General features: G+C 44.4%; 2 protein-coding genes across 2 annotated transcripts in view; one reads left to right on the forward strand and one right to left on the reverse strand.

Annotated features, from left to right (window-relative positions):
- prdm10 (PR domain containing 10) overlaps positions 1 to 8,930 on the reverse strand; it is a 34,359-nt gene extending 25,429 nt beyond the window's left edge. The window contains exons 1-2 of the mRNA XM_080730894.1: positions 8,849 to 8,930; positions 7,618 to 7,782 (exon numbers count right to left, since the gene is read on the reverse strand). Coding sequence (XP_080587020.1) covers positions 7,618 to 7,782; positions 8,849 to 8,920 — 237 coding nt within the window. The 5' untranslated portion in view covers positions 8,921 to 8,930. The remainder of the gene's footprint in view (positions 1 to 7,617; positions 7,783 to 8,848) is intronic.
- LOC308289414 (nuclear transcription factor Y subunit beta-like) lies at positions 480 to 1,205 on the forward strand (the record flags this gene model as incomplete). The annotated part of the gene is made up of 1 exon (XM_080731104.1): positions 480 to 1,205. The coding sequence occupies one exon, from the start codon at positions 480 to 482 to the stop codon at positions 1,203 to 1,205; it is 726 nt and encodes a 241-aa protein (XP_080587230.1).
- Positions 8,931 to 15,511: the final 6,581 nt, after the last annotated feature.

Here is a 15,511-nt window from a genome sequence, read left to right on the forward strand (position 1 = left end):
AACCTTTCAAGTAGTCACAGAATATTTTAATATTTTTTTGATCCCCCCCCCCCCCCGATCGATCAGAAAAGGACACGGTCTCAGTGCTTACGTGAAAAAAGCCAGTTGTTTGGGCCAAGCATTCGCTAGTTGAAAATGCACCGTTTTGAAAAACATGGAGCAAGAGTCAGGAAGCGGAGAAAAGGACTTTCAGTGAAAAGATGTGTGCATACGTAGGTGCGTGCATGCAGGCAGGCACGCGCAGCACACAGTCTGACATCATGGAACTCCATATTTGGGCAAGACTGACATGGAACTCCATATTAGGCAGCTCTATGTATAAAAGCAGACCACGCGTATTTAGAGCAGCCATTTTCATTCGTCGGTGATTTGTCCAATCATAAAGCTGCATCGAAATACAACCGGCCATTTTCATTCGTCGGTGACTTAGCCAATCAAAGAGCCGTATCACGAAGGTAACCAATCAGGCTTCGTTCCAGATGGATCGGCACACCCCCGCGACCGATGCTTCCTACTATGGCGGTCAGTACATGACCCCTGCTCACTACGTCAACCGGTCTCAGGAGGAGGACAGTGAGGAGAGACTTGAACATGGTGGCGTTACAGAGTGCCTCCGGGAGCAGGACATTTATCTCCCCATCGCCAACATCGGCCGCATCATGAACAGCGCCATACCGGAGTCTCTGAAGACGTCGAAGGACGCCAAGGACACCGTGCAGGAGTGCGTGAGCGAGTTCATCAGCTTCGTCACGTCGGAGGCGAGCGACCGCTGCATCCACGAGAAGAGGAAGACCATCAGCGGAGAGGACATCCTGTACGCCTTGTCGGCGCTGGGCTTCGACGCGTACGTGGACCCCATGAAGCTCTTCCTGCAGAGGTTCAGGGAGTTCAGGAGGGAGGCGAAGGGCTTGACGCCCGGCGCTGGCGTGTCCGTGGGAGAAGAAAGGCTCGGAGACGGAGAGGAGCTCCCGGACGACGGCTTCACGAGTCCACTGCCGGCGGGAATCGCTACGGCAGATGGCCAGCAGCAAAACGCGATGGTCTACACTAACAACACTGCCCCGTATCAACAGGCTCCTGCAGTCGAGCAGACACAGTTCCCGCGTCAAGAGATTTCCCCTCCTGCGCCGAGTGCAACAGCAGCGGCGGCTGCACATGACGCCACCGTCCCCAAAGGCCCGGCAGTCACAGACCACCAGGTCTGACCCCTTGACCGCACAATGACGTTAACAAGACACGGGGAGGCATATCGGGTGAAGGTTAGCCTGGTTCAAGCCCATTTACCCGCCCACTCTCAGAGTGGACTGTTTCTCTGGTCTGGTGTTGTGTTCATAATAAGCACTTTATCCCTTCCGGAATTACGGCTCCTCCAATGAGCGCAGGGGGTGGGGGTGGGTTTAACGAATAACCAATCCGCGCCGCCGCGGCCCGTTTTTCAAGCGACGTCGTCATAAGTGCGTCATCATCAGAAGACGAGGTGCTTTGCTTTGATCTGTTGTGATTGGTTTAGGGAAAGTCAAAGTCTCTCCAGAAATCGCTCAAACAGGGCACAATGTCAGACTCAAGCTTCAGCTGAGTCTGAAATCAGGCTAGGAAGCCCTAATGTACAGTGAAACCACTACCTGTTCATTAGAAGTGTAGTTTGCAGCTGAAGGTACCAACTGGTTTCTGAACATAACCGGCAGGAAAAACACAAGGCTCTATTTCACACAGACATAAAAAGGTAGACGCCTCTTCCGGCTCTCTGGTACCCGTCTCGCCTTGGTGGGCATTTTTGATTGACAGGCTTGGAATTTTTCTGTGTCGTAACAGACACGGAAGGTCGGTAGGCAAATCAGAGGCAGGTTTGAATGGAAAAGTCCCGGAAAAGACACGCTGTGATTGGCCAGTAGTTTTTTTGAGTGGCAGCCTGCCCTCAACACTTCCTCTTTTGTGCCCACGAAGTTGGACGGGTCGCTCCAATCAACTGCAGCGGGTGGACGAGGTATCTAGCTTTTTATATCTGTGCTATTTCAGCTAGCTAGTCTCGTTCAATAACATAGTGGTCAGAATGCTGTTAGTCAGACCACTTTCATGCTAAATCAAACCTATTCTTTAAAATGATCAAGGAACACTGTCTCCATGAACTTATAATAATTCTTTTTTATATTACCTATGATCCAATGATCTGCTGTCTGCTGCCATTGCCGAAGATGAGCCAACACAGCAAAGAATAAACAATGTCTATGTCGTTGCTCTGAAAGTCTGGATGTCTATTAGAGTCTGTCCATGTGCATGCATGAGTTAGTCTCACAAACCACCCGCAGTAGGCTAACTTACCTCCACACAACAAAATATTCCACATATGTTTTATACTTTTTGGAAATATTTAACTTTTATTTCATAATGGAACTCAATGGGGATCGGATTGGGCTGAAGGACATTGAAATGCAGCCATGTTACACCATGGTACATTACAGCAGACTTCAGCGGCAGTGTGGTGGAGCGTCCTTTTTGTTTTGATCAAGTCTGCAGTTTGTTCTAATGAGGCAGACAGGCATGTGCACACATAGACATCAAAGGGGGCTTGAGCCCCTGCCCTTTTATCCGTCTGTAAAAAGTGCCCTCTCCAGACCATGAATGCAGTTTTTACCTTGGTGAAAGAAATTGATCAAGCACCAAAAATAGCCGACCTCCAAGCTCACAACGCGTTGCAGTCTGCTATTTTCGATATTTTCACCAAAAGCCCCTTTTTGAAATGTCAGCCCCTGCCTCTCTAACATTCTCTGCACGTCCCTGGAGGCAGAACATCACACGCTGAGACCTCAACCTTCCATCGTAGGCGCATTTGATTGACAGATGTTTAAAAGCCTTGACTCCTATTTTAAAATTTAAATGTTGTGTAATGTAACCCTGTTGCGCCACTCAGTGGCTGTGGAGCTGGTCATTCTTTCTCTAGCAAGTTGACAATTTTTGAAGCTATATTTTAGTTTTGTAAATACAATCTTTTTTTTTCCTTTAGAGCAGTAGTTCTCAACCTTTTCAGGCTGTGACCCCCCAAATAATCATATTTGAAGTGCACCCTGCACAAGCACTTGGAATTGTGGGAGTTGGCATTACATTTAGTTTGACTCGATCTGTTCCGTTGTGAAAATAGCCAATCTACATGCTCACAACGCCTCGCAACGCGAGGCGTTGTGAGCATGTAGATCGGCTATTTTCACAATTTCTGCCTATAATATTTGACAATTTGACCAATGTTTGACCAGAGGTACTAAAAAGGTCTTTAAAGTCCTTAAATTGTCACTTTAGAAATGTGCAGATGCCCTATATTCACTTATACTGTATGTTGGTCTGTTTACTGTTGAGTGAGAAAACAATGTTAACATTTAACTAAACATCTCGGGACCCCCCAAAATAATTTGGGGACCCCTCTGGGGGTCCCGACCCACAGGTTGAGAACCACTGCTTTAGAGAAACATTCTGAATACGGAACAATAAACAACATAGAATAAGAAGACTATGTAGGAGATATTTTTGCCTACAACACAATGCCTTCTTGCTGCAAAGTGAAGAAAAATAGACGCAGAACATCCCCCGATGTCTATCATCCATATTTGGGTGAGACTACAGCGCCTTTCAGGCAGACGGTGGTTGACGCGGCCGTTCTCACCTGGATCAGTGGGGATCGGGCCACGGTGGAGACACAAACACAATCGCTCCGCGAGTCAACGCCAGGCAATATTTTACAAAGATGACCACAACCCAGCTCTTGCCGCCCGCGAGCACATGCGTGAACGAGCGCAGAGCGGACCCTGTCTTGGTTTGTTTGGGGGGGGGGGGGGTCAATACATAATCCCAGCGTCTTGTGAGGCCAATGATTACACTCCCTGAAGAAAAAAATCAAACCTCGGTTCGAAGTGAAGCAGTGAACTTTTATTCTATGTGTTCTAGAGTTATGAACTCTGTGATCTATACATTCTTTATATATTCTGAATTCTACATTCTTTATATATTCTGAATGAATGAATGATTTTATCTGGAGGGCCGAATTATCATGTGAAGCTTGACCAATCCTCAAAGTATCCAATCATCAGACCGGGAGGGACACTACACACATATTCTGGACGTACAGGACAGATAAAACCTGTTCATTCTGAACTGAAATGGCCATATATGGACATGGGACACACATTTTGCTTTTTGAAAAAGCCTATTCATTCTGGACTGATATTCTGGACGTACGGGACAGATAAAACCTGTTCATTCTGGACTGAAATGACCATATATGGACATGAGGTGACAGACATTTTGTTTTCAAAAAAGCCTGTTCATTCTGGACTGAAATGACCATATATGGGCGTGGGACACACAAAGCCACTCATTGGAAGCGGTTTTCACCGCTTCAAAAAAATTCCCTTCAGTGAATTTATACTCAGATCCCGCAAACCACCTCAGGCCCCTTCATATCTCGGCAACATTAAAACAAGACCAGCATGACTCCTTTGTGGATCATTGATACGTTAGCTCTCTCTCCACATATGGAGAGAAGGCAATCTCAACCATACATACCTCTCGCGTCTATGCGCCTGTGGCCAAAGAGGCCCATGCCGCCAAAAAAAGGAGCATGCATTGAGTTTTATACGTTCATTCGGGCCCATCAATGACGTTATTGCGACCGTCAGGGAGCAGTTTACTATGAAAACCTCCACCGGCCGTCCGTCCGTCCGTCGGTCGGTCGGTCGGTCGGTCACACGTCACACGTCACACCTTTGCCCTGCTCATATCTCCGCATCAGTATGACATCACACCACATGTGTACACAAACCTTTGTGTACGTTGCTGTGGCAACAGTCTGTTGTTGCTGGTTTGTTAGTGTACGTTAGCAACCACCTTAGCAACCATGGTTTTACCCTAGCAACCAACTGTTTACCCTAGCAACCAACTGTTTACCATAGCAACCATGTTTTTTTACCCTAGCAACCAACTGTTTACCATAGCAACCAGATACGCAGAGCAGGGATCTCCATATATGGGCATAAACAGGTGACATCACACTGATGTCAGATACTCAGAGCAGGGATTTCTCCATAATATATGGGCATAAAAGGGATTCTGTTAGGGATCTCCATATATGGGCATAAAAGGGATTCTGTTAGGGATCTCCATATATGGGCATACAAGGGATTCTGTTAGGGATCTCCATATATGGGCATAAAAGGGATTCTGTTAGGGATCTCCATATATGGGCATAAAAGGGATTCTGTTAGGGATCTCCATATATGGGCATAAAAGGGATTCTGTTAGGGATCTCCATATATGGGCATAAAAGGGATTCTGTTAGGGATCTCCATATATGGGCATAAAAGGGATTCTGTTAGCTGTTAGTGATCTCCATATATGGGCATAAAAGGGATGCTGTTAGGGATCTCCATATATGGGCATAAAAGGGATTCTGTTAGGGATCTCCATATATGGGCATGAAAGGGATTCTGTTAGGGATCTCCATATATGGGCATAAAAGGGATTGTATCCCAGATGATGCCCTGTTAGGAGATCCACACTAACAGAATCCATATATGGTCCTACCGACAGCTGCTATAAGCCAACCCTGGCGATAAGGTCTGAGTCGAAGAAATGCTTCTTTCCTGGCAAGAATTGCCCCTTTATACTGTAGGGCTCGTTTGTGTATTGTATGACATCACGCCACATCATCGGCTGAGGACTGTGTGATGTCATCATATCTCCATATATGGAGACATAAGTTGCTCATGCCCAAATATGGGCTGGTGAGGTCAGACTTAGTGTGATGCGTAGGTTATCTCCATATATGGAGATTCAACTTCAATGAGTAACCATGGCAAACTGTCAACTGCCCGTATTGTCTTGATAATTGGTAAAACAAATTTTTTGGCCTATTTGTGGAGATAAGCGACCAACGGTCGCTTATCTCCCGATTAGGGAGTCTTACTGGTATTGTCATCTACAAATTTGGCCCTGGTTTCAGCTAGTGATGGCCATTTCAAAAGATATTAACTGGTAACCGAACCGTGTTAGCTGTTAACTAACTGAGAGACAGGAAAGGTTGGTGGTGAGGGGGTGAAGTGCCTCAGGTTGATTTGGTCAGCAGTAGGAAGGACTATATAGCCTTATTTATGTAGTAGATGCTCTTACTTTGTCACTGGTCTAATCTAATCCGTTTAATATTTTATAACACTAGATATAGCTTAGAAGGAGATTCATTGATTCCCTCAAGTCTTTTCTCTGCAGTGAAAAGTTATCTACCTGCCGCAATGTCCTCTGCCGTTAGCTCTGACGGACTGCGGTGTCTGTTGTTCCCTTACCTCTACCACTCGCCCTTGCTAGAAGGCACAGAAGGCCTTTTATTTCCCTAATACTATAGAGGGCTCGCATGAAGAGAGTCAAGAAGAGAAGGGGACGAGGATGTGAAAGATGCAAACAGGACAAACCCTAGTTCTCCCCTGTTTGCTCGCAGACTGTACATGGCACCAATTACAGAGGGAACGAGATAGTGTAACAAGCAGGACTTTTAAGAGTTTATTTGTGTACTTCTTATGGCATGTTTTTGTCATTTAGGCTCCATAAGACTTGATACTTGGGTCAAGTTATTCTCTCTGTGTCATCAGTGCCCATACCCTAACTGGGGTTGGCAAAAGGGCATTTCTGTGTGGAGTTTGCATGTTCTCCCCGTGTCTCCTAGGGTAGATACCCTCACAAAAAACATGCAGTAATCCTGGTCTCTATACTGCCTCCCCCTGGCCAGCCGGGGCGCCTGATAGAGGGGAAAGGAACTGGTTGGAATAACGTGTTCCTTCCACGCACTACGTCCAACCGGGGAAACTCCCGCCTGTCAGGTGAAAAGAAGCAAATTGGACTCCTCATGCATAGAAGGAGACATGAGGTCAGTCCGTTGCTCTCCCCAGCTTGGCAGAGGGAGTGTAGCGCCCTGGATTACATTAGATAATTGACCCCGGGTGAAAAATGGGTTACAGAAATCGTGGGATAAAAATGTATAAATAAAAAAAGTCATAAGGCTCAAAGTCCAACAGTGAAAACCAGGACAGTTTAGCCCATTTTCCACTGCCCCAACTCCACACCACTCCGCCCACTTGTGCCAGGTTTTCCACTACAAGGACCTGGGTAGAGTGGTGTGAAAGTGGTACTAAACAGGGTACTAAAAAGTATCCACTCTAGAGTAGGTCTGAGCTAGGCCAAACAGGGCCAAACACTTCATAATGACTGATCACTCACTGACTTTTCATTTAGACCACCAGGATATAGTTGTAATACATGATAATAGATTCTATTGTGTTATAACCACTATTATAATCTACTATGATAGTGTATTTTAATTATCATAGTAATACGTTATAATGTATTATAATCACAGTTATAATCCATTACAGTGCATTATAATTAGGATAGTAGTAATACAAATTTATATTGTATTATAATCACAGTTAAAAGGGTCAATTTGTTTCTTACCGATAGGGGTACTTTTTTTATCTGGTGCGGTGTGGTGTGGTGTGGTGCTAAAACTGCAGTCGAAAAGGGGCTTTTGGTGTCCAGTCCTGGACAGACCGGGGCTCCTGGTCACCCTACACATGCATCTCTCACCTGTGAGCCATCTGCTGGGTGGATGTAGACCAGTGTGTGCTCAGCCGACTCCACAGAGGTGTAGGAGTTGCCGTCCGCAGTGTAAACCACCTGCTGCTGCCCGCCTCGGTCCTGCTGATCTCCACTGTACACGATCTGGGCCACCGTGCCTCCCTCAAAGTGGACCTGGAATGCATATGTGTACAACACTCCCATTTTAAGACCTGAGGCCCATTATACCAGTGGTTCTCAACCTTTTCTGGCCGCGACCCCCAAAATAATCATATTTGAACTGGGGACCCCCCACCCTGACGAGCACTAAGAGTTGAGGAATTACATTTTGTATAACACGGTTCTATTGTGAAAATAGCAGATCTACATGCTCACAACGCCTCGCAACGCGAGGCGTTGTGAGCATGTAGATCAGCTATTTTCACAATTTCTGCCTCGAACATTTGGCCAATGTTTAATTTGTCATTTTACAAGTATTAAAAAGTCCTTACATTGTCACTTTATAAATGTGCATATACGCCTAGACACTTAAACTTTATGTTGGTTTGTTTTTCTGTTGAGTGAGAAGACAATGTTGTACATTAAGTTAATCATCTGGGGACCCCCCAAAATAATTTGGGGACCCCTCTGGGGGTCCCGACCCACAGGTTGAGAACCACTGCATTATACAAATGCCTTCTAAATCAGTCGTTCTCCACACTTTCAAGATTTTTCTCTTTTTAAAATAAAAAATGTAACACAAAAATCACACAGATGCTTTCCCAGTTTTAATGGGTTTAGTCCGACACCGTTTTGGTGTCATGTCCCTTTGAAATCCAACTTATTTCTGTCCTAGGGATATATTCTAACTGGGTTTCATGCATTATGGGTAAAGACAGTGTTTACATCTTAGATTCCCTTTCAAGCATACAGTATTAAAAAAAGGAAGACACCTTGAAAGTATAACATGTCCGGGGAGTGTTAAAAGCATGTTAATAAACGTTCATAATTAATAAAACAATGTTTTAAAAGTTAAACATAAGTGTAGCAATTCATGGTGACTGCATATTAAATGTGCCGCACACATTTCACCAGACTGTTGTACCAGATATAAAATAACACACACACACACACACACACACACACACACACACACACACACACACACACACACACACACACACACACACACACACACACACACACACACACACACACACACACACACACACACACACACACACACACACACACAGTATACCTGTGTGGTGTTGTCTGGTTCATTATTAGGTGTCTGACTCCACACAGGAGAGGGTTCCTGCTTGGTATCCATGGCAGCACAGCACCAGGCGTGCCACTTTGTCAGCTGTCACGCCACTCCTGAAAGAGACAATCCATCATTAGAACTCGACTTAGTCATACAGTTTCATGTGGTGAGTAATACACTGATTAACACAAGAGTCAGCAACACAAACACACTGGGAAAACAAGATTTACTCCTACATCCCCTCTAACCAAAGTACAATATGGGCATCCATTACCAAATGCATATAATGCAGCTATGAAAACATTTACTGTACGAAGTCATGACGGATTGTACAGTAATAAAAGCAACACAAAGCAAGCACCTTAGGAATATGGATTGTTATCGCTGCACAGTACAGTAATACTGTAATGTGGGATTTAAATGCTATGTCCAAATATACATGTGTTCACGATTTGCCTAATATACAAAATCCTGGTCCTTCTATTACATTACGGAAACACTTAAAATTCCTGTTTGAGCGTCTCACTGTTCATGAGTGGTCAAACTGCATGCCTTTATTGAAAACATGCTTTTGTGTGGCTTTAGTTTGGTGTGACATTTCCAATTACATGCATCCTTTGGTACATTGAGTTGACATGGTGCAGGGGGACATTAATATGACCTGGATTCAGTGATGTATAGTACATGTGTGCCTGAGAGTAGCCTACAACACATGATGATACAGTGCATTAGCAACTGCTTTCCGGAGACCAAAAGGTGGAGGTAAACTCACTTTGCCCATAGAAAGGTGATTGATTGATAGAAGACTTTCTATTAGAAGGTTGCATAGGAAAAGGTAGTTTCATGACAGTACAGTTCACAAAGGCATTCACTGCAGACGGTCCACCCCCTATTCTACTCTGTACAGTTTTACATTTGTTGATGATATTGTATGAGTTATTTTTATGTTATGTTGCTGCATCATTAATTGGAGTGTTATACTATGTGCACCTGGAGAGTACATATAAGATTTTCTGTTTGAAACACCATTATAATGCTATCCTTTTGATCAGAATACCCAATTACTGAATGTCAAGTCTCCAGGTTTTCTTCAGAATATGTATGACACTGATTTAGTGTGTACAAATGGAACAAAATGCAACCATAGGGTCCATTTGTACTGTCAGGGGTTACAGACCTGTACTGGTCATTTAGGGCTAGCCCTTTGTTTCTAGTTGCAACCGTAGGTCGCAGTTAACTATGAAAACCGTTACATCTTGTCCGTAAGTAAGAAACTATAGTCAATGTCTATGGTCTATACCTGTTGTGACATCACATTGTTGTGACATCACCTTATCAAAGATCAAACCCTGGATATCCATACATGGAGAAAACTGGATCATCACCTAGATCTCCATTATAGCTGACCTCTACATCTCATTCCCAAATGATGCTGTTAGGCCAACCACACTAATAGAATCCCTTTTATGCCCATCAATATTTAGCCCATAGCCTATTTGGGAATGCCCATACAATAGAATCAATGCCCATATATGGACATATTGTGTCAGTTTAACCAGTGTGGTTGCCACGACACAAGTCACACTTGCAAATGAATTATGTCCTTCTCCCTTTTATGCCCATATATGGAGATCCCTGTCCTCTACATCTGATTCGCAGATGGAGACGACTGGGTCATCACCTAGATCTCCATATATGACGCTGACCTCTACTGTACATCTGATTCCCAGATGATGCCCTGTTAAAGGGCGAGGTCGCTTTTCGCCCTTAGGTGTCTTACTGGTAACATTCTTAATCTTGTCTGCTCATTTTCATGTCCATGGTAAAAAATAAATTGAATAAAATGTCCACCACAAGACCCCAGGGCCTGTACATGATGCAGGGATAATGCACTGGATTCAGTGATACATTTGTGCACCCATCAGAGACTAGAGTACAATGATGATGCAGAACATTATCGACTGGCTCCAGTGACACATGCTGTGCACCTTGGGGTGTTCAGCTGCCCGACACTGTGTGTGTGACGTGCAGCTCCAGGGCAATTTAATATCGACTGGATTTATAGTGACACATAATGTAGCCTACACCTGGAGTATGGAAGTCTTTCTGGACAGTGCATGATGATGCAAACTCAATGAAGAATTTATTAGAATGTTGCATAGGAAAAATGACAGTACAAATCACTGGTACAAGGTCAACTAAAATGAGATCCTATTTACACAGGAACCACTGTATACATCTCATAACATTGAAAGACAGTGTACTTTCATTTTAAAAAGCGACGATCTGTTCTTTTTCGGCAAGCGATGTGAAAGAAGCGACAACGCAACAAGCCAGTTATCATAGAAGAACGGCCAGACAACAAATATCAGTCAACGGGGGTAGAAGCAAAGAACTGCGGCCGGTGTATGCGCATTAAGTCGGCGCCGCGGGGGGGCAAAACGCAGCCGCACATCTCAACAAACACGCAACGACGAAACATCCCATCAGCGCCAACGAGCTCCAATAATGTCACCCCGCTATAAGCGCTAATAAATCCCATATAACGTGAAAACCCCCCTATTTCTGACCCCACAGGTTCTCTCGTCCCAAAAAACCGGACCATACCACCACAAAAAACATCACCAGGCGTCTACCGCACCGCGACGCCGGCGGTAGCCCCGTATAAGCGCGATGTACGGTCGACCACCGCGGCGAAACGCGACACGCTCGGCGCCACGGCTCGATTCAATTGACGGTGTTGGACCGAACGCGGTGTTTTTGAGCGGCGGGCGGCCGAATCTTTTTGTTCGTAAGCCACCCGTCCCCCCGTCGCTCGGTTCCAGTTGAGCCCAGCCTTCTCAACAAGGAAGAACACAGGCTCCATTTTGTTTGGGTGGGACTGGACGACAACGGCCGCCTTTATCCGCGCGATACCGCAAAACAGCCGCACGCGTCCCGTTCACACGGAACTAAATGGTTTATTAATAATTCGTTGAGTGAATTTAAGTGGCGTAATCGTTGGTTTTGTGACGGTTTCGTGAAAACGTCCAAGTCGTTCTTACCTCTCAGAATGGTAGCTGCAGAGATGGCCGCATTGCATATATTAACATAATCTGCCCGGCAACTCGCTGAGACGTGCCTTCCGATTGGCTGAATATTTTGTCCCGTGCCACACAACAACACGACGACACATTTTCTATTTAACCGGCGCTTATCCCCGGTGGTGTGTTTGTTTTATACTTCATTTGACGGTGTCGCGCGGCAAAAAATAGCCGATCTACAAGTTCATAATGCGTTGCGTCATTGATTGATTGATTGATTGATTGATTGATTGATTGATTGAGGAATTTATTAGAAGTTTGCAATAGAAAAAAGTACAGTTTCATGACAGTACAAATCACTGCAGGTCAACTAAAAGGAGATCCTAGAAAGCCGAGGCTTATTTCACAGGAACCACACTTTAAGTATCTCATAGGTCTAACTCATATATTGAAAGACAGACGGATAGAACATGGTACTACTACTTTTTCAAAAGCAGAAAAAGCATAACATCAAATACATAGGCAGAAAAAAAGGGTGGGGGGAGCATGCCCTGTTGTGAGTTTGTAGATCTGCTCCTTTCGGAAAAAAATAGGCTACACATTTTGAAGAAATTAACTACAATTAGTGGTTTATTTGTCAAGTTCAACTGTAAATCTTTGCCTTGGGTTTGGTCAAATACATGTATTTATATTAATATATTTGTTTGTGCAATGGTAACAATTTCTATTACATTTATCTATTTTACTTTTTAGAGTGGAAGTGTACTGCTCTCAGTTCATCATTTTGATTATGGCACAAGCAGCCTTCCTGAATTTTCAGACGCCAGTTCATTGTTAATGGACTTGATGATGGATGACATCAACGCGTCGGCAGTGGAAGCAGCAACAGTGTGTACATGCTGTGTCACTGTCTATTATTAACCAGCAGGGGGAGCTCATCTCTTTTGGAATGACTACCAATTCAATTCAAAGGAGCTTGAGAAAACATACGTTTACATTGCCAAGGCAAGTGTCAAAAAATAAAATAAAAACTGTTTAAATGGGGAACATATATACATTTGGAGGGGGTACAGCATTGTGTTAAACAGAGCTATGTCACATTGTGTAATTTCCTATATAGGCAAAGCTTTTGGAACAAATAGCAGCATTGTTTTTCTCAATACAATTTAAATAGTACAATAAAAAATAAAAGATTCTGATTTAAAATGCATTTAAAGCAAAGGTAGCAGGTCTGTTTCATATTACTGTAGGCCTATATGTGCAGTAGGTCTAGGACAGGTCAATCCATGGTTTGGTTGTTTTCCAGTCTTCTTGTATCGCAACAGTTCACAAATCTTGCTGCTGTGTTCGCACATTGTTGTGTTTCACCCAGTGGGTGAAACACACAGTGGAGTTTTTTTTTATCATTGGTCAATGGTCATGTTTTCAAAGTTGGCACCTCGACAGAGTGCAGTCAAGTCATAAGGCTCAATGACTTAACTAGTCACTACTTACTGCACACAATGGCGCAGTCAGTGTAGTGCTGTCGCCTCACAGCTAGAAGGTTCGATTCCCGCCGGGGGCGTGTTCTCTCCTCCTCGTCATCAGTGCCCATACCCTAGGTGGGGTTGGCATTTTTGGCAAAAGGGCTTTTCTGTGTGGAGTTTGCATGTTCTACCCTAGGGTAGGTACCCTCACAAAAAACATGCTGGTCTCTATACTGCCTCCCCCTGGCCAGCCGGGGCGCCTGATGGAGGGGAAGGAACTGGTTGGAATAGCGTGTTCCTTCCACGCGTTACGTCCAACCGCAGAAACCCCCCCCCCCCCCTGTCAGGTGAAAAGAAGCGACTTGGACTCCTCATAGAAGGAAGCATGAGGTCAGTCCGTTGCTCTCCCCAGGTTGGCAGAGGGAGTGTAGCGCCCTGGATTACATTAGATAATTGACACCGGGTGACAACAGGTCCATTTGGTTACATCTGTACCATCTCAGAGTTAAATGAACACAGAGGATTTTAAACTGATTGACTGTGTGAGACTGTGAGTTGTTTTGGCAGAGTGTGTCAACACTCAACAGTGACTTTGTACACTGATGCTGGCACTGAACCAAAGGTGATTCAAGGTGATTGCTGCTTCAGGAACATCATTGCATCCTTGTGTGTGTGTGTGTGTGTGTGTGTGTGTGTGTGTGTGTGTGTGTGTGTGTGTGTGTGTGTGTGTGTGTGTGTGTGCGTGCGTGCGTGCGTGCGTGCGTGCGTGTGTGTCATAGTGATAGTCAGGCCAAATATATACACCAGTAAGGCTCCCCTGAAAATGTTTGAGAACCACTGCTACTGCCCCAGGGAGAGCAGAACTATTCAGACAGACAGACAACACTACCTAGGCTGGGATAGACCAGAAATAAGCTTACAGTATTTACAGTATAGTAGTCTCTCGATTACAGACTTCTGCATTGCTTTTCAAGTGAAAAGAGCGACCAAACCTTTCCTTGACGATGGCTAGCCAGATTGACAGTATAGTGACCTTGCAACCTTTCGTGTTAATTAACTTGAAGTAGATAAAGTGATCCTATAGCCTGCACAGTGCACAATGAGTAATCTGACCAAGATACATGAACACAATTTAGCTATTTTTTATATATAAGGTACAAAGTAAAACAGAACGTTGTGTTCCAACTCATCTCTATATACAGCTCGATCTTGATTCAGAGGCACTGGATCCCCAATGTTCTTCAGCTGCGGCAGATGTCCTTTTTAAGGAAACTAGTGCAGTACACATTGTCAGAGTCATCAATGACATCAGTATGACAATGGCACAAACGGCATACAGCACTTGTAGCTTGACAAACACAAGCCTGTGAGTAGGGACGTGCAAACAATGTTAAAGAGGCAGGGGCTGAAATTTCTAAAAGGGCCTTTTGGTGAAAATATTGAAAATAGCCGACCTCCAAGCTTGGAGGTCGGCTATTTTCGATGCTTGATTGCTACACAGAGGGGAATTATTTCAACATAAGATGTTGCATTCACGTTCAGAAGAGTTTGGACAAGGCAATTCTCCTGAATGGTATGGTATGGCATGGAATGAGGGCATTTGCATTTCTTTCACCATAGTAAAAACTGCATTCATGTTCTGGAGAGGGCACCTTTTTACACACGGATAAAAGGGCAGGGGCTCAAGCCCCCTTTGATGTCTATGTGTGCACGTGCCTGTCTGAGAGTGTCAAAGTATTCTGCATCATCAATTATTAGTTAATAACTATAAGACAGGTGCAATTCTGCACATTTCAAGTGTGGTTGCACTGATGCGAGCCACAAGGAATCCGCTGGGAAATGAATTCCGTCTTACCATTCATTTTACATATTGTAATGTCAAGTGAATCCTGTCTGATTGGACATGATATTGTCCAATCAGAAAAGGTGTTACAGAAAAGTTTAGAGAAAATGTCCATTGAACTCAGTGTACAAATGGAACCAAATGAACCCTCACAGGTTCATTTGGTTCCATTTGTACCCTGCTACCCTGAGTTAAGGGGAGACCTTGAAATGTGAAAGTTTGAGAAACACTGCTTTAGGTGACAGAAAAGTTCTCTGACCTAGAACAATAGTCTGTTGCCTATATAGCAACCACTGCACTAATAATTACTTGATGCAAACAGAGT

Source organism: Nannobrachium achirus (assembly GCF_963921795.1).
Source record: "Nannobrachium achirus genome assembly, chromosome: 8".
NCBI classification, from domain to species: Eukaryota; Metazoa; Chordata; class Actinopteri; order Myctophiformes; family Myctophidae; genus Nannobrachium; species Nannobrachium achirus.